This window comes from Neurospora hispaniola (assembly GCF_033458365.1).
Source record: "Neurospora hispaniola strain FGSC 10403 chromosome Unknown B0T23scaffold_1, whole genome shotgun sequence".
In the NCBI taxonomy this organism is placed as follows: Eukaryota; Fungi; Ascomycota; class Sordariomycetes; order Sordariales; family Sordariaceae; genus Neurospora; species Neurospora hispaniola.
The window spans coordinates 6,073,212-6,098,762 of record NW_026944406.1 but is presented as its reverse complement, the minus strand read 5'-3'; the positions used below and the strand labels follow the sequence as shown (position 1 = coordinate 6,098,762).

General features: G+C 50.1%; 7 protein-coding genes and 1 non-coding gene across 8 annotated transcripts; 4 read left to right on the top strand and 4 right to left on the bottom strand.

Annotated features, from left to right (window-relative positions):
• Nucleotides 1-793: 793 nt before the first annotated feature.
• On the bottom strand, nucleotides 794-1,623 carry B0T23DRAFT_40253 (uncharacterized protein). The gene is made up of 3 exons (XM_062838678.1): nucleotides 1,180-1,623; nucleotides 961-1,053; nucleotides 794-875 (listed from the first exon to the last, which is right to left on the bottom strand). Exons 1-3 carry the CDS (start codon nucleotides 1,514-1,516, stop codon nucleotides 808-810), a joined length of 498 nt encoding a protein of 165 aa, XP_062697932.1. The 5' UTR covers nucleotides 1,517-1,623; the 3' UTR covers nucleotides 794-807.
• Nucleotides 1,624-3,730: 2,107 nt separating this feature from the next.
• On the top strand, nucleotides 3,731-4,159 carry B0T23DRAFT_308298 (uncharacterized protein; the record flags this gene model as incomplete). Its single annotated transcript, XM_062834468.1, has 1 exon — nucleotides 3,731-4,159. The coding sequence occupies one exon, from the start codon at nucleotides 3,731-3,733 to the stop codon at nucleotides 4,157-4,159; it is 429 nt and encodes a 142-aa protein (XP_062697931.1).
• Nucleotides 4,160-6,731: 2,572 nt separating this feature from the next.
• B0T23DRAFT_40236 (uncharacterized protein) lies at nucleotides 6,732-7,615 on the top strand. The gene has a single exon (XM_062838663.1). It carries the CDS (start codon nucleotides 6,878-6,880, stop codon nucleotides 7,433-7,435), a length of 558 nt encoding a protein of 185 aa, XP_062697930.1. The 5' UTR covers nucleotides 6,732-6,877; the 3' UTR covers nucleotides 7,436-7,615.
• A 1,588-nt stretch (nucleotides 7,616-9,203) lies between these two features.
• On the bottom strand, nucleotides 9,204-10,522 carry B0T23DRAFT_401746 (S-adenosyl-L-methionine-dependent methyltransferase; the record flags this gene model as incomplete). The annotated part of the gene is made up of 3 exons (XM_062838604.1): nucleotides 9,204-9,235; nucleotides 9,303-9,678; nucleotides 9,737-10,522. 3 exons carry the CDS (start codon nucleotides 10,520-10,522, stop codon nucleotides 9,204-9,206), a joined length of 1,194 nt encoding a protein of 397 aa, XP_062697929.1.
• A 438-nt stretch (nucleotides 10,523-10,960) lies between these two features.
• On the top strand, nucleotides 10,961-13,510 carry B0T23DRAFT_417637 (uncharacterized protein). Its single transcript, XM_062839658.1, has 2 exons — nucleotides 10,961-12,488; nucleotides 12,554-13,510. Exons 1-2 carry the CDS (start codon nucleotides 11,317-11,319, stop codon nucleotides 13,161-13,163), a joined length of 1,782 nt encoding a protein of 593 aa, XP_062697928.1. The 5' UTR covers nucleotides 10,961-11,316; the 3' UTR covers nucleotides 13,164-13,510.
• A 263-nt stretch (nucleotides 13,511-13,773) lies between these two features.
• On the top strand, nucleotides 13,774-13,868 carry B0T23DRAFT_t36. The gene has a single exon. It is a non-coding gene; the product is annotated as a tRNA-Asp (tRNA).
• An 894-nt stretch (nucleotides 13,869-14,762) lies between these two features.
• Nucleotides 14,763-15,395, bottom strand: B0T23DRAFT_410095 (uncharacterized protein; the record flags this gene model as incomplete). Its single annotated transcript, XM_062839393.1, has 1 exon — nucleotides 14,763-15,395. The coding sequence occupies exon 1, from the start codon at nucleotides 15,228-15,230 to the stop codon at nucleotides 14,763-14,765; it is 468 nt and encodes a 155-aa protein (XP_062697927.1). The 5' UTR covers nucleotides 15,231-15,395.
• Nucleotides 15,396-17,697: 2,302 nt separating this feature from the next.
• Nucleotides 17,698-21,099, bottom strand: B0T23DRAFT_331284 (vacuolar segregation subunit 7-domain-containing protein; the record flags this gene model as incomplete). The annotated part of the gene is made up of 2 exons (XM_062835723.1): nucleotides 17,698-19,481; nucleotides 19,530-21,099. The coding sequence occupies 2 exons, from the start codon at nucleotides 21,097-21,099 to the stop codon at nucleotides 17,971-17,973; spliced, it is 3,081 nt and encodes a 1,026-aa protein (XP_062697926.1). The 3' UTR covers nucleotides 17,698-17,970.
• Nucleotides 21,100-25,551: the final 4,452 nt, after the last annotated feature.

Sequence of the window (25,551 nt, the reverse complement as noted above, 5' to 3'; positions counted from 1 at the left end):
TCCCTTCTCTGTTTCTGTTTGTCTTCTTCTTCTTCTTCGTCGAAAAAAAAAAACTTGCGCATGTACATAATTGCTTGCTTTCTTTTTTGTTTTTGGTCTTTGGGCACACAGGGCGTCTGGTTACGCTCTTTGGGAAGTCTTTTTGGACGAACGTCTGTCAGGCCTGCTCAAGTATGGTGGGGAGACCTATGGTAGGAGTTGGTATTGGATGGATGGAAATTACCTAGGTACTACCTGGGAAACTGCCTGGCGCAGGGGACATATTGGGAACACCTACCCACCTACTACATAGGAGAGAGAAAAGAGGATTATATTTATTCACTACAAATGCTTCTCCATTCCAAACAGTCATGACATGATTGGTACGCTCGCACAACCGCCGTCGTTGGCGCAGCGTTTGCTCACGTTAGGGCGCAACCAAATTCGAGTCAGCGGCGCGATATCCACTGCCGCGCGTATAAAGTGCCGAATACGAACCTGAGTGATTGCCAAGAGCAGTAGTTATCGGCTTGACTGGGAACATGCAAGTAATAGGTAACATGTGAATATATTCAAGGGGAGAGAATTGAGACTAGAGATGATATGAAGCGCATTCTGTCCGATATGGCCTTGAAGTTGACTGTGTCGATCTATCATATCATGCATTTGGTCATCTCCATGATAATGCAGTTACGGAAGAGGAAAAAAACCTCGAAAACTCCAAGGGAAGTAGACCTCCAAAGAATCATCAACCGTACGCCTAGCCATACAGGAAAACACATCTATCCCAAAACTACCTAGACATCCAATTCTCTAAAACGTCAACGCTCACACGTTCTTGCTCTGAACACAAAGCGCAATACCGCCCAAACACAAGAGCATTCCCAGCATTGTATCTACGTACTCGTCTCCCGTTAGCAAACCCCTCTTCCCTTCTTCCCATCCAAGAAAGCAGACAGACAGACACAGAAAAGTACTCACCACGACTGATAACCTTACCCTCCACCCACCACTCGCCAATAACCGTAAACAAAAAAGCCGTCGTGTTGACAATCGGCACCGTCAAACTCAACTCTGTTTTTTATGCTTCTCATTAGCATCTCCTTCATCACCCTCATATTCCCCCGCATGTATACTTGTCCCCTTTATGAACCGAACCCGGTAGAGAGAGAGAGAGAGAGAGAAAGAGAGCGTACATACCTGACCCCCCAACCAACAGAAAGAACCACAAACTTCCACTCAAATTAATCCCCAACGGCAACGCATACCTCCAGTTCTTGATCAGGTCCGTCACCGCAAACCAAACCCCCAGTGTGCTTCTCTTCACCACGCTCCTTTGCACTGATTCTCGCTCCAGAAGCGGGTGAGGTGGGGGGTTATGCGTCTTGGCGGCCCGCCGCAGGAAGGGGGTAGTGAAACCCCAGGCGAGCCCGACGAGGAGGAAGGAGAGGATGTAGTTGAGGAGGGGGGGTTGTGTTGGTGTGCCGGGGGAGGGTAGAGGGGTGTCCGATGTGTTCAGGGGGGTTAGGGTGTCCATGGTGCCGGCGTGGGAGAAAGCAGTGTGCTGGGATATCGGATAGATAACAAGGCGCTATCCAAATTTCGGTTTCGAGTCGAGCGGCAGGGGGAGGGAAGATCCGAAATGTGAAACTCCCGAAAAAAAATCGAAAACGGGCCGTGATGGTGCTCTAGGGGACCCACGCAGTTTGTGGTGGGTAAGGTGTACGGTGGCTTTTCCTGAACGGTTGGAGATGCAGGTGGATTATGTGAGATTGCACAGTGTCTGTCCTTTCGAAAGTATCTCTGCGGAAGAATCTTTCTGTTGTTCGGACTGGCGTAACGTACTTGGCAATGGTATACCCAAGAATCTGATCTCGGCCGATTCTTCAAGTAGGAGATACCCGTACCGTCTGGGACCGAAAACTTCAGAGTCCTGACCGTTTTGCTCGCTGAAAGAAGTCGAACACCAAGGAGGCCTCAGTTCTCAAGTTTCCTGAGCCACAAAAAAAAAAAAAAAAAGGTGATTTTCTTGTGCTGGTATTGGCGGCTTTACCGAGACAGACGAGGCAGTGACGGACCCGGCCGAGGGCGGAGCTGCAATAGATGGTCGTTGATAAACTCCGAATATGTACCGGAAAGCGGGGGCACCGAGCGGGGGCCGAACGTCGGCTTCCTGGCTTTCACAACGTCGGAAGGGGACGGGAGTGGAGATGTTGAGATCGCCGTACGCGGAAATTTCCGTTGTCACCACGACGCAACCTGGCGAAACTCTCGGCAGTCACTGTAATCTCTTAAGCAGAGACAACGGAAGCTAGCGAGCCGTTGGAAGCCGGTTCGGAGGAGCCAAATAGTGTAGAGAGCGAAGGCGGAGTCAACCGACGATCAGAAAGTCTCTTCACTTTCTTTTCCGAGACGAGGCCGGGTGTCTTTGCTTGATCGCCGGTATGAGCAGATCCGTAGTATGGAGGGAGCTAGGGACCAACGGGACCATGGGCAACTGTTAAGGCGGTACAAGATGTATAGACGAATTAAGTAAACAAACCCCTGATACAGGTCGTGCAGGAGGCTGATGATTAAGGCTGGGGCTGTGATATGGAGATTTGGAGATCTGGGATGAACTGGTTTGTCAACAAAGTCAGTGTGAGTCGTGACGAAACGCCACGGTGTGGGTTTTGCGGCTGATGGACACAGTGAACAGTGTGAGTGGACTTGGAAGTGTGGCTGAGGACCCTGACCATGTTACCTACAGAGTCCTTTGTTGGACAAGGTGAGCAAGGTGAACAGGCCGAAGCCACGCACGGGCCATATCACGTTAACCCCTGAGCCGTCCCCGACGACATCTGTGTCTCTGACTCCTACACAGACACTCTCTCGTCAATTGTGGTATAGGTGGCCGCCTCTCCTATAAAAGGATGCTCTACAATCTTTGTGAGGAGTTTTCGAAGTTCTGCGAGTTTCGGACTTTGCAGGAGGAAGAAGGCTTGGCGCATACCGTGAACGTGGCGTGCATAGCGTTGTAGAGTAACCGAAGGAAGTTATTCGTAAAAGTTTATCACCGAAGGCGCTCGGAGAAATGTGTCCGGATGTGAAGTATCTGGTCATAAACCTGGTAAACATCGATATCCATCACGGTTTTCCGGGTTGGGAGACGCGATCTAGGGCGTGACGGGGCACTTGAAATGAGGGTTCAGAAGTGAGAAGATGTGAGCTTGATCATAGGAAAACATCTTTAATGGCGTCTTGGTTGTAGAGTAAACAATGGCGTGTCTGGCCCTCGTCAAATGCTACAAGAAAGGAAAGCTGAATGTTGTGCTCCAAGTCTTTGTTTTCCAGGTATCATTCCCCGACAGCTTGAAAGGTTTCCAGGCGAACATTTGGACATTCCCAAAACTCCGAGTCTGTGAAAGAATTCTACAACAACGCCAATGACCAGATTCGATCAGAAAGTTATGGTGAGTGACTAATGTCTGTCCCAAGCCGTTCTGCGATAAAAGAAAAAAAAAGTATCTGCATTGCTGCAGCGCCGTGCGTCAACCACAAATCGTGAGTCTTGATGCAGGTGAGCGCAGTCCAACGTGGCAACCTCTCTAGTTTCCTATATAATAACTCTCGTCCCCCCTTCATTCCCCTCTCTCTTTCTTTCTTTTTTTTTTTTTTTTTTTTTTTTTTTTTTTTTTTTTTTTCCTCAGCCTCGCAGTTGCCTTCGTTTTTTGACACAAACTGCTCATTTCTCACATACACTTTGAACACAATGGCACCAACAAAACCGACTGCTGGCAAGCGCCGGTACGTTCCTCATGTCTTTGACATGGGATCTCTGCTTGCTGCTTTGAAATCATCCGACCTTGACGAACATCAGAGCGAGGCGAAGGGGAAGGTCAAGTCTCCCAAAGCGAAGACTCTGCGAGTGCCTGCCTCATCCCGACCTTTGGGAACAAGGGGAAGGAAGTTGCAGAAACCCTCAGAGGCCTTCGGGCTTCCTTCCGATTCGAAACCTCGCTCTGTGGCCGCTTCACGTCAACTTGAGTCGTTTTTGAAGCAGCAAAAGGGGGGACCATGGAAGAAGACGGCGGGAGTGTGCAAGGTGGCGAGCAAGAAGTCGGAGGGGAGGAAGAGGAGGGAAAGGGAGAGGAAGCAGCGGAGGAAGGCAGAGAAGGCTGCAAAGTCTGCTTCTGCCTGATCCTGCTGACAATCAAAAAATCATAGGAGATAAAAAGGGCTGAAGAATCAGTACCTTTTTTCTGCTTTTTTTTGGGCCTTTGGTCGTTTTTTTCGCGCTTTTTTCGTCGTGATCTCTGGCTATGGCCTGGGGATGCGAGGAAGAAAGCTGAGCTTTGCTCTTGTTTCTTGGTACGTTTCAGACAAAAATGACCCGAAGATACTTGATGCCAATGTTCTGTCGGTGAATGACAAGACCCAGTTGAAGATCAAGTCGGTTCATGCGCTGGGCGAAGGTTTCAGTGGGTTGGAAAGGGGGACATGAGCCTACTTGGGCGGAAGCATCGCGAACGACATCCCGACGAAGCATCACCACGACGAAGCATTGCCACAACGAAACATACACCAAGCTCATAGAACCAAGCATATCGTGCTGTTTGACCGACGTATCCTGAACACATCGCTGCTCCGAGGAAGAATGAACCGTCATCCGCCACCGAGCATCCTACCATCCACAACGCCGTGATCAAGACCAAAAAAACCGATGGTACAATCCTTGAGACGTATCTAGCCGGGCTATCGTCCTTTTCTACAGCTACAGGGATTTTTTTTTTTTTTCTCGTTTTGTACCCTGCCTTCATCACGGTCGTTACCTCCGTGGCCAGTCCCGGTGGGCTCGCAGTCCAAAAGCCGCTGACCGCCGTCGCAGGTCCGCGGATATTCTCCCCTGACGGGACTGCTTCCCACAGTAGCTATCGTTTTCCGAACTTTCACCGGAGTCCCGTCGCCGGGGCTCTCGAACGGGCTGCCCGAATTTACGAAACTTGCCCGGAGCTGCAAGTGACGTATCGTATCTTACTGCTGTAGCTGCTATAGCGCATATTGTTAGTGGTATCTTGAAAGTCAATGAGGATTGTTAGTGCCAGTGCCTTTTCGATTGGTTTGTAGTAGCATTCTCTGGCCAATAGTTGCTCCGATGTGGCAGTAAGCGGGGCCACTGCATTAACACTTCCCAAACACGGACTAACACATGAACATTCTTTCCGTTTTGGACAGAACATGAAGCTGTCCACCATGGACACTCGCATAGTTCGCCGCCTCGTCTATGTCCGACTTTCGTAAATCTCTGGCAGTCAATGGTATTTCGTACTCCGGAATCATGACTCTTGCTTCGTGATGCCAATACACACCATTGCCCGAAGAAGAGGGCCGCAATCCAGGGCATGGAGCATGTCGGCGTCTTCAGCAAACATCGAGTTGCGCGGAGCTTCATTAATCTTCTTTCTTTCTTTCTTTCTTTCTTTCTTTCTTTCTTTCTTTCTTTCTTTCTTTTCTTCTTTGGTTTTCTTTCCTGCAGTTACCAAACGTACAAGCAAAACGATTCCGAACCTGCGAACCGATTACCCTACGCGAGACACCACCAGATTGACACCTCCCGTCCGTGTCGACGCAAAATCCCGACATCATGTACGCTCGGCATTCAATCACGACGTGATCCTCAAGCTTCGAACAGTCTTCCCCTCCTCCTCAGTATCTCGAAGACATAACTTCCATCGTTACCTCTAAATACATCGAGCCTCAACGACAGTCTTCAACAGATGTCCGATCTACCCCCAACCCTTCCAGCCCACCATCTGCCACGCCACAATCGCCACCTATCTACAAGGCTAAACTACTCGATGCTCTATGGCTTGCACGACATGAAGTTGTACCGCTGCCCTACACTCTAGAAAATTTCGACTGTTGTGCTTGTCTCTTTTCGATCTGACCAAGATCGATCCCGTGAAGTTCCGTCTCCTTTACTCAAAACGCGAGAAACGACCGTACTGTACGGCGACGAAAGACACCGAACCGAACCGAACCGAAACGACCCGGGGAAGAGACACAGGCGGAAGCTGTCAAGCACTGTGCAATGTATGCCATAGAGGTTCAAGTTCCAATCGAATATCCCCCGCTGCAGGATAAGATGGATACACCCTCAGAGCGGCGAGGGTATTCGCTTGGATAATCGTTTTGCGTGGAGTTACCTTGAGGAAAAGGACAGAGCTGCGTTGGTTTTGATCATGTGGTTCTCCCTTTTTTTTTTCTTCTTGGATATCCCCTCGGTAAACGATTCCCATTGCATCCTTTGGACCATCCGCGATTCTCTCTTCATCTTCGCACTCCGTAGGTGGTATTATTACACGTACCAGATACTGAGAGCTACTAAAACCCAGCCCATCCCGCCCAATTCTCGGAACGACTACCGTGGTGCCTAAAAACCTCTCAGACCGCTTCAGAACAATACCTCATGCAGCCGCATGCAGCGACATGCATTGCATCTTGAGTGCGTCGGGCTTTACGCCCTCCGAGACCAAGAAACCTACCTCTGAACACCGAAGTCCTCTGCCATGCTGCTGGTAAAACACGCACAGGGACAAACCCCCTCCGCATCACCCACGAACCCCCTCACAGCAGTCCAACCCCCTCAGATACTGCACCTTTCCAACTTAGGTTGCCACAGCCCACAAGCCCCCCTAGGTTCCCCAAGCCACACTCCGCGGCACCAGCACCACAAGATCTCCCGTCCTGTCCCTACCTCCAAATTCCATTTCTTCCCTTTACATCAAACTTGTGCTCTTGTTCCAAACAACCACCACAACAACACAAACAAAGCTCAAGTCTTTCTTGCAATCGCACGCAAACAACATCATCAAAACCAGCTAAGTTCACCACCCACTCTCAAATCAATCCAATCATCATGTCTCCGACATCAAACAAAGAAGATACTGACTTTCTGGCGACAGTGGGCGTTCCAACTGCTGCTGCTCCTCCGCCAGGTGGATATCTAGCTAGTTTTCTTAGAATGTATCCTATCCCAACAAATAGCGAAACAAATAGCGAAACGAATAGCGATCATGTACATAGCGACAGCAGTAGCAGCAGGGGAGTGAAGAGGAAGAGGCAGGAGGAGGAGGAGGAGGAGGAGGAGGAGGCGGAGAGTCTGGAGGATTTCCTGAGCAAGGTGTGTGAGAGAGTGTGGCGGGAGGTGCAGGAGGAGGAGCAGCAGCGGCGGCAGCAGGAGGAGCTGGACAGGGAGATTGAGGAGCAGGAGAGGTATGTGGAGCAGCTGGAGAGGGAGTACGAGGAGGAGTATTTGGAGGATGAGTATGCGGAGTGGCAGGAGTGGCGGGAGCGGGTGAGGAAGGCGGCGGAGGATGAGAAGGCTGGGAAGAAGAAGAGGAGGGAGGTGAAGAAGCGGAGGGTGGGGTGTTGTAAGCATGTCGGTACTAGATTTGGTCGTTTCTTGCTTGGTTGATTTGGGTTTGGTTTTGGATTTGGATTGGGTTTGGTTGGTTCTTCGGGCCTGTAAAGTAAACCGGGTACCTTTTCCCCACTGGGGTTTTTAACGGCCCGTAGAATCCGCCAAATACAAGCGTTTGAAAGCGAAAGTTGGTTTGCTTTTGCGATGTTCGTGTACTTTGGCTAGTTGTGCCTGTTGAGAGAGGTATTCGGGACAGGTTGCTCGCTCGCTCGCTCGGCGCCTGGACGTCTTCGTGGGAGCTTCCGATGCTGGCCTGGCGATGGCGGAGCGTCTCTGCATTTTGTTGGAGGAAGGGCGGCCGGATCAAGGACGGGCGCGTCGGGCGGCCGCAGAGGAATCAAGTGTCGTGCCTCGGAACGATGGCAAGGTTAACCAAGAGGAAGCCAAACAAACGCGGGTATACGGAGACACTGCGGCTCCGGTGCCATGGCATAGCGGAGGGTTGCTGTATGGGGGATTTTGAAGTTATCAAGTATTCCAGTTCCATCCTTGGCTATGCCTCGGCGCCGGAACACCTCCGTTGCTGTGTACGTGAACACTCGACCGCGAGCTATTCCCATCAGAAAGCTCAGTTCAAAGACGACGGCACACACTGCCCTTCTGTTCGAAAGCTCTGCCTCTGATGGAATCGATTCGATAGAGAAGAGTGTAACCTTCTTGTTCTTGTCCTCCTCAGTAAAGCCAGCAACCTCGGAAGCAGTTCGGTCGAAGCCGACATGAAAGCCGCTCTCGGTGGTGGTGGTGGTGGCGGTTGCGGCGGCGGACACGTATACAGGATATAAGCTGTATAACAGTATACTACGTCCACGGGCCCGCAAGGTGTTTATCTAGACCTGGAACGAGTAATTGGCTGACCTCGCCGCATATCCGCATATGATTCCCGACTTCCCCGTTGCCCCTGTTGTCACTAGAAGCAGCGCTACTTTGCTCTTCTTCGTTTGCCAATGGCAAGGAAGAGAGGGAGGGATTTCGGCAGTGGCTTGGGTGTTGTATGTCGAAGTCTGGGAGAAGATTAGACTCGAAATGGAGGCGCCTCCGGCACCGTCGGACAACCCAGGAAGAGCCGGAAGGGTGTTGTTTTATTGGATTGATCGAGTGGTTGGGCTGCTGTTAACGGGAGCGACGGGAGCGGCTGTTCTGGTGTTTCTCTCGATGGAGACGCCGCGATGGCACGGGTGTTGAGACCTTTCGAGGCCGTTTAGGCTATGGGTGTTGGGTGCGGAGGATGGAGGTGGAAGTATGGAAAAGAGAAAGAACTGAAGGACAAGAACGGCGACTCGAGTTATCCTATGGTTCAAAGTTGTGCTTTCCGAAATATCCCCAGTTGCGGTCTAGGCCTTTTCTTTTTTGGGAAGACAGCTTGCTCTCCTGTACTCTCCTTTCCCTCCGGCGACTTGATCTTGTCGGTGGGTTGCTGACCGCTCCCCGGCCCATGGTACTGCTATGAAAGACATCTCAGTGCGGTAGGCCTGGTATTGTCAGCAATTGCTTCTCAGCAACGTTTGAACAACGTGATAAAGAAGAGAACGATATCCGACGCTGAAGCAATCCAAGCAAAGAATGATTATGGTTCGATTCCTGGCAAAAGTGGCAGCCAGATTCATTGGCTTATATGATTGTCCAAATCCTAGCATCAACATCAATGGTATTTCCACGACAAATGGAACAAAACAAAGAATTGTTAAAAACAACATTTTCCTAACCCCCAAAAACGCCCCGTACGCCAATGATTTCTGTGCTTGTTTGCAATAATAACACGCGTCTAAGAGAAGTGGATACCCTCCTCGTGGAAAGCTGTCAGGGGTGTTAGCGAGGTTGTCCAGCAGGAGGGCAAACCGGGTGAAACAAAGAAAAAACCTACCAAGCAACAACTTGAGGAAATCGTTCTGATCACACTGCCTAGCTCTCTTGTCCGCCAACCCGGTGCTCGTAAGCACCTTGTTCAGCTTGGCCTTGACTATCAGGGCCACTTTGGACTTGGGGTTCTTGCTGGGTGTCTTGGCGTCCTTAGCGTTGGCGTCGTTTTGCTCCTTGAAAAAGACGGGCATGTCCTCGTCCTCATCCTCCTCCATAGCCTCGTCGTCGTCGTTGTTCTCCTCATTATCGTTGTCTTCATTGTCGTCGTCCATCTCGACGTCCATGGCATCGTTGGTGGCCCCGGCGGCGGCAAGGTCAGCGGCGGAGGCGAGGGACTCGTCTATGGGGATGTTGTTTAGGGTGCAGTAGACTTTGTAGTTCTGGAAAGGAAGTGGTCAATAAGAGTTGGAGCTTGTGAACACATGGGAAAAGACATACCCTTTCGCACATGTTAAGGACCTCCTTCTGGTTGAAGCCGGCATAAAGGGTCTTGTTCTTGCGGTTGAAAGCAATGCGAAGGAGACCGTCGAACTCCTCGAAAGCAATGTTGGGGCGCGCCGAGCCAACAAGGGGCTCAATTCTGACGACGTCGGACTCGACCTTGGGAGGAGGCTTGAAATTCTGCTTGCCGACCTTCATGATGTGCTTGCATGTGGCCCAGAAGTTGACGTTGACACTCAATCTTGAGTAGAGAGCATCACCCGGCCGAGCCACCAGTCGCTTTGCGAATTCTCTTTGGAACATGAGTACGGCGACGCGGGGCGGGTTGGGCATGGCCAACATCTTGAAGATGAGAGGACTGGAAATCTGGTAGGGAGTGTTGGAGATGAGAGCGTCGCATGGAGGCATTTCGGGCATCTTGATGACATCGCCGAGAATGACTTCGAGCTTCTTGGCTAGCGGAGTGCCCTGGACACGCTTGGTAACTTCGGCACCCATACGAGGATCGAGTTCGATGGCGATGACCTTCTTTGCCTTTTCGAGGGCGCGGACCGTGATGTTACCGGTACCGGGACCGACTTCGACGACGACATCGGTAGGCTTGAGGAAGGCCTTGTCGACAATGGCATCCGAGATACCGGGGTTCTTGAGGATATGTTGGCCAAAGTCCTTGTCGAACTTGAAGATGTTTGTGTTGGTAGCCTTGCCGCCGCCGCCGCCCCCCTTGCGATCGTAGGGGTTGCCGCCCCCCGACTTCTTGGACGCCTTCGCTGCCTTGGGCATGGTGTAGTCTAGTCAATGCTGTTGTGGGTAGGTGTGTGGAGGAAGACGACTCGGAATCGAGGTCGGACGAGAAGGTTGGGATCGATGGGGGGTTTCGTCGTTTCGGTCAATCTCTGTCCGGGTCGAGACTCGGTTCGTTCTCAAGTCACGGCAGTCGCGCAATGGCTGTACGTATGTACTGTGAGACGGACGGAGGTACCGCAGCTCCTTGTGCCTGCGCCGAACCCCGGCCGACATCTTTTTTTGAGTGGACCAGGCGGCAGAAAAAAAGATGCCCCGCCAGACATGTGGCTGATAAGATAAGCAAAACGCTGACCGCTTTCCCCATTGAGACACCATGCGGGCGGCGGCGGCGGCCCAGCCCACTGGAAACATCAGTGGAATCCAGGCACCTCGGCCACTTCCGACCGATGATTCCCCGTCTGACGTAACAGCGGAGGCCGCCCTAAACATGTGCGGCGGGTTCAAATGGCTACCCAGCACTTAAACGGCAAATCCTCCGGTCTTTGAGTGAGGGTCTTCCCCGTCATCACCTAACTGCCGTGTGAAGCTGATCACATCGAAGCAGACAGGCAGTGGCTTTGAATTTTCATCTACCTACCTATAATACCAATCCCCTCCCAAGGTTCGAGGAAATCGAATATCAAAAAAAAAAAATAACAGATTCTTTTCCATCATCATCTTCTCCTTGGCTCATACCTGGGCGTGTGACCCACTGGTTATTCCTTGTTGTTTTGGTTCATGTGGTGATAGCCTCATTTCTCTGTTGGAGTTAACGATAATTAATCGCAACCATGTCGATACGGATCGCCCTCGAAAACCCCCCCGAGTTCTACACGAACCTGGACATTATCCGCGGCCAGGTCGTCCTCACTCTCAGTCGTCCCGAACAGATCGGAGGTATCATCGTCAAACTCGAGGGTGAAGCCAAGTCGGCCTTGGGAGTACCCGCCGATGGCTCAGGGACCGGCATCGCTCAGAGGGAGCGCACTCCAACGGGCGATGTCATCTACGAGAACCACAAGATTCTATACAAAGTCACCCAGGCCTTCCCCGACGAGAAGACCAACGCCTTGCCACAGCCCTATGTCCTAGCCGCCGGCCAACACAGATTCCCCTTCCAGTTCAAGTTTCCCTTTAACAATGCTTGCGGTGATCCTGTCGCCATGGCCAAACTAGGAGGCCTTTCCGGTGCCGGTGGAATAGCATCGGGTTCTGGCTTGTTCGGTCTCGGTGGCATTCGTGTTATGGACGGCACCAAGCAGCTGATGTACTCCCATGTCACAAAGACGCTCCCGCCCAGTTTCACCGGATTCCCAGGCCAGTGCGAGATCCGATACTATGTCAAGGTTACCATTCAGAGACCGGGCTTTTTCAAGGAGAACTGGAGGATGCAGACCGGCTTGAAATTTCTTCCCATCGAGCCTCCAAGGCCGCCCAAGACGAACCATGAAGCCTATGCCAGACGACCCTTTGCATTCCGTCCACGAAGCCCAAGAACAAACGCGTCTTCCAAGAAACGGGCTTCTTTCTTCAGCGGGTGGACTGGGAGTAGCAACGCAGGGTCAACTTCAGCCCCAACAACAACGGCTGATGGGAAGCTTGCAACAGAGCCCGAAGTCCCTCCGTCGATAGAGATGTCCGCTCGACTTCCTCACCCTGCCATCATCACTTGCAACCAACCGATTCCACTTCGTCTCATTGCAAAGAAGCTTGCGGGATCGGACGCAGAGATCTTCCTAACAGCCATCCAGATCGACCTGATTGGCCAGACCGAGGTCAGATGTCACGACCTGATCAACACAGAGACTAGTCGCTGGGTGATTGTATCACGACAGGGACTCAGCATTCCCGTTTCGAGACTAGGAGACCCTGCAGGGACAGAAGTTGTCCTGCCCAACGACATCTGGTGCAACCAACCTTTACCAAACACCGTCATGCCGAGCTTTGTCACATGTAACCTCAGGTAATTTCTCCTTTCCTTCCGAGCATCCCTCCAGAACTCTACTGACTCCAACCTTCTTCACAAAGCCGTGAATACCAACTCGAAGTCAAACTCGGTCTCTCCTGGGGCAAACCCGTCGCCTCTATCTCCCACGCCACCACCGCCTCTTCCATTTTCGGCCGCAACAAGAACGAAGGCACCGATCTCGCCCAAGAAATCCACCTCCCACTGCACTTTTCTTCCGTAGAAGTCTACTCCGGCATCGCCCCGCCCGCCGCCCTCATCGAGGCCATGAAGCAAGGCAAGAACAAACGTACTCAGTCTCAGCGTCCACCATCGCAATCAGCGCGTCCTACCACCTCCTCCTCCTCTGCCGAAACCGGTCCTTCAACAGCGCCACAGCAACAGCCGCCAGCTCTACCCCCACGAACCAACACCGCTCAGCCACCCACTGCTGCAGGGACGGTTGCGGGAGTGGTGGTACCGCCACCCGCAGACCCCTTGTACCCACCGCAACTGGCGCCAGGAGAGATGGAGCCGCCGTATGACGACGCGCCGCCGAGCTACGACGAGGCAATGGCGGAGATTATGAGTGGGCCAGTGATTCCCGATGGGGTGCCCAGGCCGGCGTACAGTGGGGTGACGAATGAGAATGAGCCGAGTACGTTGCCTGCTGGTGGGAATGAGAAGAGTTAGTGAGGGAATGGGGTAGATGATCAGGTGTGATTTTACTGGAAGTGAGGGAGAGATATGACAGGGGGTGAGAGGGGATGGATGCGAGAGGATGAGGGCTAGAGAGAGGGTGGTCAGGAAGAAAGGTTGACGGGAAGGGAAAGAGGCGGGTGAAAATGGGAGGGGTTTTTTTCTATTTGATGGCATGATATCCAACTTTTTGTAATGGGCTTAGAGCGGTGAACATACGCAACGCGACTGATTCTGAGAGTGTAAATTTAGAGATATGGCACGTAATAAGATCTTGTAGCATATCACTCCAGGATTTGTTGCCCCATCGATGTCAGATGAAGTTCGTCCTAGCGCGCATACATATTTCGTGAACTTTGTCAAAAGCAATGAACAAGTGCAAGATACACATCGAGATAGTGAAAATGAATATCTGGTAATTTAATGACAACTTTCCTAAGGCTCTTTAACAATGCAAACAATGGTCAACAATGTCGTATTGTTCGACCGGAAATGCTGTTAGTATGTGCGGCCATTATTTGGCAGCATTGTACAGCAGGTATATAGGCATACCATCAAGCGCCAGCTTCCAACCAACTACGACAGCTGATCTAACAGTTGTACATCTTCCGTAGTATAGTGGTCAGTATGTGAGCTTGTCAAGCTTGAACATCACAGTTCGATTCGCTCGAGACCCGGGTTCAATTCCCGGCGGGAGAGACCATCTTTTTTTTGAAATTTCTTTTTGTCGTTTGTTTTCACATCCCCACCTACCAAAATTGTCTTTTCTTGTCTTGTCTTGTCGTGTCTTGCTTCCCAGGCTATGCACATCTATCGGGTTGTTTTCTTTACATTGCTTGTTAAAGTTGTGAATTGGTTTGGGTTACCTTCGGTTACAGAGAAAATTATGCATCGGTGTAGAGGAACGCTCTCAATTCTTTGGGAGAAAAGCAAAAAAAAAAAAACAATATCATCAATGTCAATCACCTACCGCTAGTGACTATCAAGAGAACCGTCAAGAGAACTGTTAGAAGAAAACTGTCCATAATGCATCTTTACCTGTCCCTACACTGTAGACTGCTTGCTGTACACATTTTAAATTTCCCCGCCTCTCCTCCTCCTCTCTTCTTTTCTCTGATGTTGTTTCATGCGACATCCCCCCCCTCCTTATGCCTCATCTCACTCTCGTCCTCCCCTTCCTCTCCTAAACATAGGTAAAAGGGACTTGATGTTATCCATCAGGCAGGTAGGTAGGCAGGCAGCCATATTGTCTAGGTGGACCCAAACCTTATCACCAGTCACTACCTAAGTAGCTATCTTCTTCACCTCTGAACAGTCCAGCGTCCAGTAGCCACTTTCATACATGTATTGTCTAATCAAAGAGTAGGCCTATGTTCATGTCCATGTCCTGACCTGCTCTGACCTATCCTGCGCTACTTGTCCTGCCCTGATCCATCCTGCCCTGATCCATCCTGCTCTCTCTGACCTACCTAGACACCCTACTTACTACATCTACAAATTCTCACACACACTCTCTCCCCTGTGTCCCCTCTCCGCATTTCCCCTTCCCCTTCCCCTTCCCCTTTCTATACCCTTTCCATCCCCATCCCCTACCTAATCACCACCACCACCATCCTTTGGCGGCACAACCCCAATCAACTTGCCCCAGAAGGCATTATACGCCTCTGTATTATTTCCATTATTCTCATTATTTTTATCATCATTATTCTTATCATCATCATTCTCCTTGCTTTTGTCGTCGTCGTCGGGTGCAACCCCAATCAACTTCCCCCAAAAGGCATTATACGCTTCTGTATTGTTATTGCTATTATTATTCTCCTTGCTTTTTTTGTCGTTGTCGGGTGTCGTCTTGCCGAGTGGAAGAAGTCTTTTGGACTGAGGTTTGGTCATGTCCGTTTTTGTCTCCAAAGCAGCAGCAGCGGGAGCGGGAGCGGAAGTGGAAGTGGAAGTAGTTTCCATTGGCTGGGTAGAAGCACGAGGGAAGGGGTGGTCCGGTTTGGAATCCTCTGCGTTGAGGGGTTGCGTGATGGGTTTGGTGGTTGTGGTGGCGGTGGGGTCCATTTGGATTGATGTTGCTGAGGGAGCTCCTCTGAGATGGTGGGGATTTGTATTTGTTTGTTGTTGGACGGTGGACGATGGGCAGTGGGCAGTGATGCCAGCGCCGGTGATATGGTGATGTTTGAGTCTTGGTGGTTTGAGACTGAGTTCGAGGAGGAGTGGTTCTGGTCCTGGGACTGGGAACTAGGAGGTACAGTTGGAAGGGAGGAAGGAGGGGTGAAAGAGCAGATGAAGAAGGATGGAAGGATGGAAGGATGGGCACTGGATATTCTTCCGAGTGAGCGCCCTGGGTTTGGCGTGGTATGATGGCCCGGGTTCGAAATATATCTTGGGGATATCTCGACGGGCAGGATTGACCTAGGCTGGCTGAGGGGAGAAGAAGTATGCAGAGACTGCGTATTTCAGCAAGCAAACGAGGATGACTGAATCGTGAGTATTGTTCGCCTTGATCACTACCAGCTACTCGTTGCTCGGAGTACGAGGGAATGAGAGCAAGGTGCTGGTGCAGAAAGCCATAAAAGGAGCGGAGGACCCGAGATAGATAAAAGGTTAAAAGCCTATTTATCGTACAATCATGGAAGGTCAGAGAGAACTCAACCAAAAAGAAAGAGTACCTACCTAGATGAGGAACTCTCGCACACATCCCGCGCACCAAATCCCCCAATTTCCACATGTCCAATATTCCCATAACATTCCTACGACATTCCTACCCATGTACACTTACACAACTGAATCCCACCACCATCCCGTGTCGTCCGTCCGTCCGTCCGTCCGTCTACCCCTTTTACCTTGCCCACAAAGCCACAAAGCCACAAAGCTCCTTTTAATCCTTGTAAAAAAAATCCCAGTCCGTATCCAAGCAAGTCAGCCCTGCCTGCCTGCCTGAATGATCCCCCCTCCCCCCTCCCGCTCCCGCTTCCTATGCTTCCCATGATCCATCCATCCCTCCCTCCCTCCCGCCCGCTTTCCATGTGCTATCCACGTGGCAACGCCATCCCCCCCTCCCCCCCTGGTTATGGCGTATCCCGGCACGTCCAGTCCAGGTCCTGCCGCTCTTCAATATTTACGCAGTATATATATGTGTCAAGGGAATGTGGAAGAAGCAAACATACATGACTTTGGGTAACACAAAAAGAGAAGAACCCTCGTCTCCAGCCTTCTTTGGGAGGGAGGGAGGGAGGGAGGAGGTATTTCTGTTCTTACTGTTTGCTCTCTGTTCTGAAGCCTGTACGGTTTTATTTGTAACTTTCTGTATTATCAGGCGTGTACCTGTTGTTGAGATATGGGTGGGTGTATGGATGGATATATGATGTATGCCCCGTTTACTCGTACCAGTATATAGAGCTAGTCGGCGCCGTTCGGCTTCGTAGGTCTGGTGAGCAAGTATGATAGGTATCGACTGAGCTTGTTGGGGAATATGCTTGCTTGCTGCCCGGTGTGGTTTTTGAAAAATCTCAGTTAGTGACTCGGTGGCTCAGTGACTTGGAGGTGAAGTGAGAAGTTATCACACAGCATCCATCATATCATTCAAAACACCCATTGGAGTCGAGGGGGAAAAGAAAAAAAAAGAAAGAAACTCGGTATAGAGCTAGATTGGAAGTGGCTCAATTCAATTCAATTCAGTTGCCTGTATTACGTCCTTGGCTCCATTTGTCTCTTTCGATAGTTCTCCGCAAGTGAGCTTTTACCTACCTACTCAATTGCCTGGGAAGGCGTATCCTCCTTACCCCCCCCCCCCCCCCCCCCCCGGCCCCGGCTTCCCACACATCGATGAATTCCCAATTTGTTTCGCCAGGTATTACCGTACCTCCAGTCTACTCTTCAGTCCGCCAAAGTAAGAAGAGATGAGATGATATCTGCCCATCTCACGGTTACTCCTTCCGCAGGTACATATTCTCATTCCTCTTTTTGTCTTGAACACCTGTACGGGTAATCCTCCTTCTTTTTTTTTTGTCCTTTCCGTGTGTGTCCCATTCCATTGGTTTCCCCCCCTCTCCGTCTTATCCCTAGTATTTTGTTCTCCACTTCTTGATTCCCGTCAAGTTCCTCCTCTTTATCTTTGTGTAGTTTCCTCGTTCATTCCCCTTCTAGGTAGTAATTTCCCTTACCTGCCGTCCCCAGCAGGCAAGCAAACCGGTCCCCGAATATAATCGAAAAAAAAACAAAAGACAGCGGAAAAAGGCCCCTGTGGTTGGTTTGGTCATCACTTTCCCAAGTTTACTCCGCTAGCAAATAGACAATTCATAACATCACCATCATCACCATCATCACCATCATCATCACCAACGCACAAAAACACGCTGAGAAACAAGATAAAAGAAATAACATACATACATACATACAGCCCGTATCACAGATGATGCCCCGATGCTATGCAGTTTGAACGACGCTCGGAGAGAAATATACAGGGAGGAAGTGATCATGACCTCAGGAGTTAAAAGAGGAAGGGTAAGGGTGCCTGCTTGCTTGCTTGCTTGCTTGCTTGCTTGCTTGCCTGCCTGTGCCTGCTTGCCTCAATAAAAATATTCCGACAAAGGAAAATGTGTAGCAACCTGCGTCGAGCAGCGGTGTAGTGTAAGTGTAGTGTATAGTGGGTATTGATTTTTGTTTATCAAAAAAACCAGTAAAAAAATATTCGTAAAGGAGTTCGTCTCGTGTCATGGTATTGTTCCTGTGTGCAGGGATGGGGACTTTGTTCTCTACCATGTTATCCCTCTCTTTCAGAAACTCATTGTTCAGAAACTCATTGGAAGGAAATAGAAACGTCATTGTCGTGGTCGTTATCATCACCTCCTGTTCTCCCACCGCTGCCTCCGCCGACATCCTCTATCGGCTTCGCCTCCTCCGGCGGCTTCCTTAAATCCCGATCATTGGCCGCATTCGCCTTGACCGTGGTCTTGCCCGAAATTGCAGCCGTTCTGACCCTCTGGCTCAGCGGCAGGGTATATTTTAGCACACCCTTGATGATGAGTTGGAAGTCATCTGCTATGATGCGCTCCCATCTCTCGGTTCCGCCCACTGTTACGTTGCCGGGGTTCTTGAGACGGACTTCACCCATGGACGTGGACAGGCCCTGGTGGAAGAAGGAGCCCTCAAAGGTAAGAGCGCTGTTGAAACCCGTGATGGTGCCGAGGCGCATATTGGGAGATGATTCCTCAGGCGGTTGGTCGTTCGGCGGGTCGTCTAGGATCTTGGCTAAATCTCCTGATCTGCTTATTCGTACCTCTTCCTTGTGGCTCTCCAGAGGCGGCATGTCACCAGGGTGAGTGCGATACCATTCCGAGTCGGTACCAGCATGCGGTGACTTGGCAAAGACCTCGATATCCGCCGCATCCACCACCACAACTACCACGTTGGGGTTCTTGGCCCTAATCGTCAGGTCGAGCATCAACTCCTGCTCGCTCGCGACCACATGATCCATCGATATCAGCTCGATATCGGTAAGCGGTTGTGACGTCGCAAACATGAACCCAATGGCTCCCGAAACGACAAGTAATAGCATCACTGTCAAGACCAGGCAACTGGCGAACCGATTCAAGAAGGACGGCGGTTGTCGATATGTACCCGATTCCATGGACCGTAGCGAGTGCAAGCCGTTCCTCCGACTTCGTGCTGATCTTGATGACCGTACTGTCCCAGACTGTATCAACGGCGTGGTTTCGTCATCGGCGCCAGTAGCATTGTCGTCGAGATCGTAACCAACCGATAGATGCGTTCCCCGACTGCTCTTAGCATGGGGGCCGCTCCGGCTCAAGTATCGAGGGCTATTAACACCTGATGACGGTCGTGAGTTGTTGTTTCCCGAGTTAGCTCCGCTGAAGGGTGATTGTTCGGCGAATAGCGACGCATGCCCGTTTCCTCCCCCATTACGGCCCCATCGGCCATAGTGATGATGTCGCCCAGATGTCCCCCTGGCTGACCCTGCTGTGCTCCTCCCGGTTGTGCTCTTGCCGTCGTCTTCGGCGCCAACGCTTTCATTAATGCTGGGGTTGTAAGAGTTCACAAACTTCATGCTTCGCTTTACCCCGATAGGCTGTTCAACGTTCATCATGGCAGAATGAATGGAGCGCATATCGGCACGGTTCATCTGGCTGACCATGGATGCCGCGCTCGGTGTCCTAGAGTGATAACGGGGTGGTCTGGGATGGTCGGGAGGGTTGGAGTCGTAGACGAATGTTTCGTCCGAATCTGACGAGTTAGTTTCCTCAATTGCGCTTGCTACCTTTGCCTCGAAGATGTCGGCCTTGGAGGATGCTGGACGATGTCTAGTCAGTAAGTTGCTCACTTGGTGAATTACAAAACTCTGGCTCCGTGGTTCGGGAGACCGAGAAGGAAATATGTGCCTGCTGGCGGCTTCATCAGGCGGCGGAGGACCATGGTAATACTTCGTTGGCGAAGTACACATCTCGGTAGCCGAGGAAACTGATCTCGTAGCTTGATGATGCCGAAGCCGTGGCTGCAAAATGAACAGAGTTGTCTCACCAGTGCCAGCTGTCATGTTGGGCTGCTTCCGTGCCGTCCTCTTCTTTTCTTTCTTGGGGGGCCGGATCGTCTCCGTGCTGGGTTTTGTGCGCAGACTGAGACTTGAAGGCTGCACTCCTCCTCCTGGCGCGAGGGCGACCTGGGGAATCGAGGTGACCGTTTCGGCTTCTACCGTCATGCTCTGTTGAGAAGCCTCGCCGGGCTTGCCCTTGGCAGGGGGTCGGACTGACAAGCTCGACTGCCTTGACGTCAGGGGCGGCGCACTGGTCGATCCGCTTCGGCGGACCGCCTCGATGGGGGTCGCATCTTCGGCTCCGCTTTCCGTCATGATTGAATTCGACCTTCCCGCTAGCTCTTTTTGGCGAAAGAAATCACCGGCTTCTGAGGGCACGGTCGCTTCGGACATGAGCCTGTGTCCCAGTCTTTCCTCCATTGACTGGTCAAAGACTCGCGGAGAACCAAAAGGACTGACTTCTTGGACAGTCTCAAGGACGGAGGTGCTCCCTCCCGCAGCACGAGCGGGAGTTCTGGCCCCGGGCTGGGTTGGAGTGAGGTCGTCCGCGTCTGTGTCCGACTGAGATTCCGAGGCGTAAAAGGACGATGTCTGTCGTGGAAGGGCGGTGGAAGGAGAGATGTCTGGAGTCTGATCCTGTCGTCTGGGCGGACCGAGGATGGGCGGCTTGGTGACGATGGGTGGAGGAGACCGCAGTCTGGAGGACACGGGCCACTTCAAAGGATCCTGGCCACCAGTCGGATGGGGATGAGCAGCAGACGAGTTGGCAGTTGGCGATTTGGACGGGGGTGCGGGCGCATTGACGTTCCGATCCGTCGCAGCGGGGAGGAAGGTGGGCGTCGTGGCCGACGACAGCGTTCTTGAGCCGGCCGTCGACAAGGATACGCTGCCTGGTTTCGTGGATCTCGAGGGATCCTGGAAGCTGTTCTTGCGCGATCGAGGTGCAGCACCGCCAGCAGCAGGACCGCGTGAGGGCGCTCGTGACGATGCAGCGGTGGGATTACGGGTGGTGGGGGCTCGGTTGGCAGGTCTCGTGGGAGAGGATTCGCGCGAGGCAAAGGGCGAGGGAGCTACGGACGAAGCACGGGAGACGGAGGAGGAGGATGGTGCTGCTGCTGCAGACGTGGCCGAGGTGGTCTGCGAAGTCAGCTTGTTGGAAGAAGGCCATGGATCGGACCTGGGATTGACGGTCGCCGCGGAGCTGGAAGTGGATTCGCGGGCCAGCGTGGGGAGTGGATTCGACGGTGTCTGTGCCTGCGCATGCGCCTGCTGGCCGGCGTGGGTCACGGTCCTTTGGGGATTAGTAGTCGGGATCTGGGAGCGCTTGGGAGGAGAGGGCGAAGAGGCCGACGCCGTTATATTTGGTGATTTGTCCATGTTTGCACTGACGGCGGGCAGCCGGCTGCTGCTGCTGCTGCTGCGAGGCAGAGGGAGACCGACGACGGAAGGGATGGGGACTGTTTTGGATCACACATGCCAAGCAAGCCAGGAACAGAGGCGGTCCGTTGTTTGATGAGTGTTCCGAGATGTGTGTGATATTGCTTAGCTACAATTGCTAGGGAGAAGGACGAGGCGTCATGTCCGGGTCAACAGAGGTGTGATTGAGTCGTGGTATCGATTTTGGGATTACCAGATGGCGGTGGTGGTGGTTGTGTGTGGTGTTGTTGTCGTTGTTGTCGTTGGGCAGGGCGGGAGAGAAGCAGCGAGGACAGTCCCGTCGCTCGGTTATCGATGATGCTGGGGGGGGAGTTAGCTGCTAGGGAGCTAGCGATGGTGCGTTGGATGGACCACCAGTAGGTGGAGGAACCGGGACCTCTGAACGGCCTTCCGCTTGTTGATGTAACCAAACGATCCAGGCAATGATGGGCGGCGCATGCACAAAGAACAAAAGAGTTTAAGCTCGGCGCAGATGAGAGAGAACCCAACAAGGTTTTTATTGATGTTATCGCTGACTGTTTTTTTCCCCTAGAGGTGTTGTTGTTATTGCTCAATTGGCATATGACAAGCGCACAGTCTGGATCCTGAACTCAACATGGGATGACTGACACTGGCAAGCAAAGGACTGGAAAGAGACAACTGCAGTGAACTTGAACAAGGTGACGCTCGGGAGACGGAGAAACTCGAGACGGGACTTGGTTGGAAAGAGCAGGTACACTACTGTATGTAGTAGGTATATGATGGCAAGAGCAGCTACCAGCAACCAGAGGACAGACACTCCGTCCGTCTCGCTGCGCAGGACTTCAGTTCGTCCACTTCAAACAAAGGTTACGATCGGCTAACTATTCCCGTCACTTACTCACTACCTTCCTACTGGCACTGTCCATCTACCTAGCCATTCCATTTCCCAGTCCATATCCGATTCACACAACTCAACTTAGTCTCGTCACCATCACGAATGAATTGTTGGGCTACCAGGCCGTGACCAGACAACTAATAACCAACACCCGTGACGGTGGCCCAGACCACAAAGCACTACACCACATACTACCTACGTCCCCAATTACCTAATAAATGTAGAGACCGCCACAATGTGTTGATAGCGACTGCATTGCCATGAGTTGTTTGCGGCCTTACCTTATGCGACAAATGAAACAAGCCAATCAGGGACGGCAAAGCACATCCTGCAAACGTCTTGTCCACGCACGCAACGCACCTCTGTTAGGCATTGCTAGGCAGCTCTTGGTTAGCGCTATCTAATGGTACAACCAACAGTAGGGCCGCTACCCTCTTCCAACCTGTTTGGTCGTGCGTCGTGGTGCATCATCCCCCTGCCCTGTTGGTCCATTCATTGTCAGTGAAAAAAATCTCTTTGATTCACATATCATTTTCAAGAGCGAATTCTTGGATGACTGATTTTGCCGAGTTTTTCACTCTTGTGAGTGTACTTGTAAGCTAAGGTAACTACTGCCAACGAGCATTGTGCTGCTTCTTTCACTTGACATGTGCACATGCACAAGAGTTATGCGGGGACCACTCCAGAATACATGCGCATAAGTAGATACTTATCCTTCCTGATTAATGGGACAGTGAAAGAGCAACAAATGTGTCATGTTCATGGCGACACAAAATATCAAACACATGAACGAGAATAGAATATGCGAGAAGCAAGCTAGGGGCGGGAATACCGCCAGCTCTTCCTTGTCTGGTCTTCGGACTAGTGCATGAAAAAAAAGGGAAAACTCAAAAAGATCTTTTGCGGCGTGTGCATGTTCAGGTCCCGCCGCCGCCGGAACGGATGGCAACTCCCGTCTGACGATGCCTCTGTCGTCTTTTTTTTTTTTTTTTTTTTTTTTTTTTTTTTTTTTTTTTTTTTTTTTTTTTTTTTTTTTCCTTTCCCTCTCAAGAGGTTGCCTTCGTTGCCACTTTCACTTTGGTGCCTGACTGGAGCTGATCTAATTCTCCGGATAAGCACAGCCAGATCGGATACCCATTTCCATCTACACAGTAAAGGTTACCTTCCAGAGTTGGCAAACCTTCCAGCCCATCTGGATTTCGATTTCCTTGATCTACCGCCATCACAAAAACCAGAAATATCGCAAATGCCTCCTTCCATCATAAATCGGAAACCGGTAACACCCGAGTGAAAAAAAAAAAAAAAAAAAAAAAAAAAAAAAGAGTGAAAAAAAAAATCTTTTCCAGATGGACCGAGTTTCCATTTCCACTCCTCCTTCGTTCTTTCCCAGCACTAGACTAACCAGGGCCTAGCAATGGAGCCAACTTAACCGTCCATTATCCGTCATCTAATGTATGTCAGATGTGCGTGCAGGACACGGTACATCCGGAGCGCGAGTGGGTACCGCGGGAGCCGGATAATTTTGTTGGATTCGCTGCTAGAAAGTGATGGCAGGAGCGGCGTGTCAGGTACCCACCAGCCTGCCACAGGTGACTGTACATAGGTAGCGATCCCCACCCACCTCATAAACAGGTGTCGATTATTACGCTTAGAACCCACTCACACCTGTAGGGACAGACACCCTTACTAGTCAGCTTTTCTTTCCTTGTCCTTGTGGCGGACTGTAGCTCGTACTATATATATATAACTCGAAATAGTTAAGGTTTACGCGTTCATTCTTTCCTCTTCTTAGTAGTATCTTGGACGCGAAGTTCGTGTTCGTGTTGTGAAAAAAAATTGGGGTAGGTAAGATAAGATGTAGATAAGGATATTGATAAGATAAGAGTGGTGATGAATGATAAGGATAAGATTTTGAGAAGATAAGAGGTGGAGTAGGTAAGATAAAATGTAGATAAGGATATTGATAAGATAAGAGTGGTGATGAATAATAAGGATAAGATTTTGAGAAGATAAGAGGTGGAGAGAGGTTGGTGAAGATGGTGAAAGAAGGGAGGTATATAGATAAGATAAGTGATAAAACTTTTCAATAGCTGTAGTATAGTAGTTAATATGCTGGCTATTTGGTGTTGAGGTTATGGGTTCGATTTACGTTATGGCTTTTTTTTTTATTCTTTTTTTTAAAATGTATTTAGATTTTTATTATTTTAGAGTTATATATAAGTATATTACAATTATATTCCTTTTTCGTATACTTTATTTTTTACTAAATTATATAAAATATTAAAAAAAAAGCTATATAAGTTTGTAATGTAAATTCTTTTAATAATAATAAACAATAGTTTAAAAAGTTTTAATAAATAAACTTTCTTCCTTATTTTTATATACTTCCAATCTATATTACTTACTTTTATATAAAAGTACTTAAAGAAGTTTATAATATTTTATATATTTATATAGCTATAGAAAAGCTCGCTAACTTGGCCGAGAGAAAGTGCCTTACCTACCCTATATTCAAATTAATTATTATACTACTTATATATATAAAGAAAGCTGGCCAACTTGGCCGAGAGAAAGTGCCTTACCTACCCTGCATTCAAATTAACTACTATACTACTTATATATATAAAGAAAGCTAGCCAACTTGGCCGGGAGAAAGTGCCTTACCTACCCTACATTCCCTACCCTATATTTAAATGAACTACTATACTACTTATATATATAAGAAAAGCTGGCCAACTTGGCCGAGAGAAAGTGCCTTACCTACCCTGCATTCCCTACCCTACATTTAAATGAACTACTATACTACTTATATATATAAAAAAAGCTAGCCAATTTAGCCGAAAGAAAGTGCCTTACCTACCCTATATTCAAATTAACTACTATACTACTTATATATATAAGAAAAGCTAGCCAACTTGGCCAAGAGAAAGTGCCTTACCTACCTTATATTCGAAATTAATATTTTATTTATTAGTAAAAATAGCTAATATAGCTAAAGAAATAGTCTTTTACTTACCCGGTACTTATTTCAAAAAGGTTCTATAGTAGAGTTAAGTTTAGTAGCTGTAAATTGATTTTTAAAATTTCCTATACTAAATAATTTCGCGGGAATTAAAAAGTCGCGACTTAGCTCGTTTACCCGTACCTTCCCTAAATCCGAGGTCGCAGGGTATATAAGAGAAAGCAAGAGCGACCGGTTAAAGTAAGAGCGATTAGCTAAAGTAAGAGCGATTAGTTAAGGTAGGCGCGACTGTGTATAGGGTTGCTTAGTAGGATTCTTATAGAGGGTTATACGCTTATGGCCGTTTGCGACCGTATATAGGGGGGTTCTTATAGAGGATTATGTGCCTGTAGCCGGGTTTGCGACTGTGTATAGGGTCGCTTAGTGGGATTCTTACAGAGGGTTATACGCCTGTAGCCGTCTGCGACTGTATATGGGGGGGTTTTTACAGAGGGTTATATACTTGTAGCCGGGTTTGCGACTATATATAGGGTCGCTTAGTGGGATTCTTATAGAGGGTTATACGCCTGTAGCC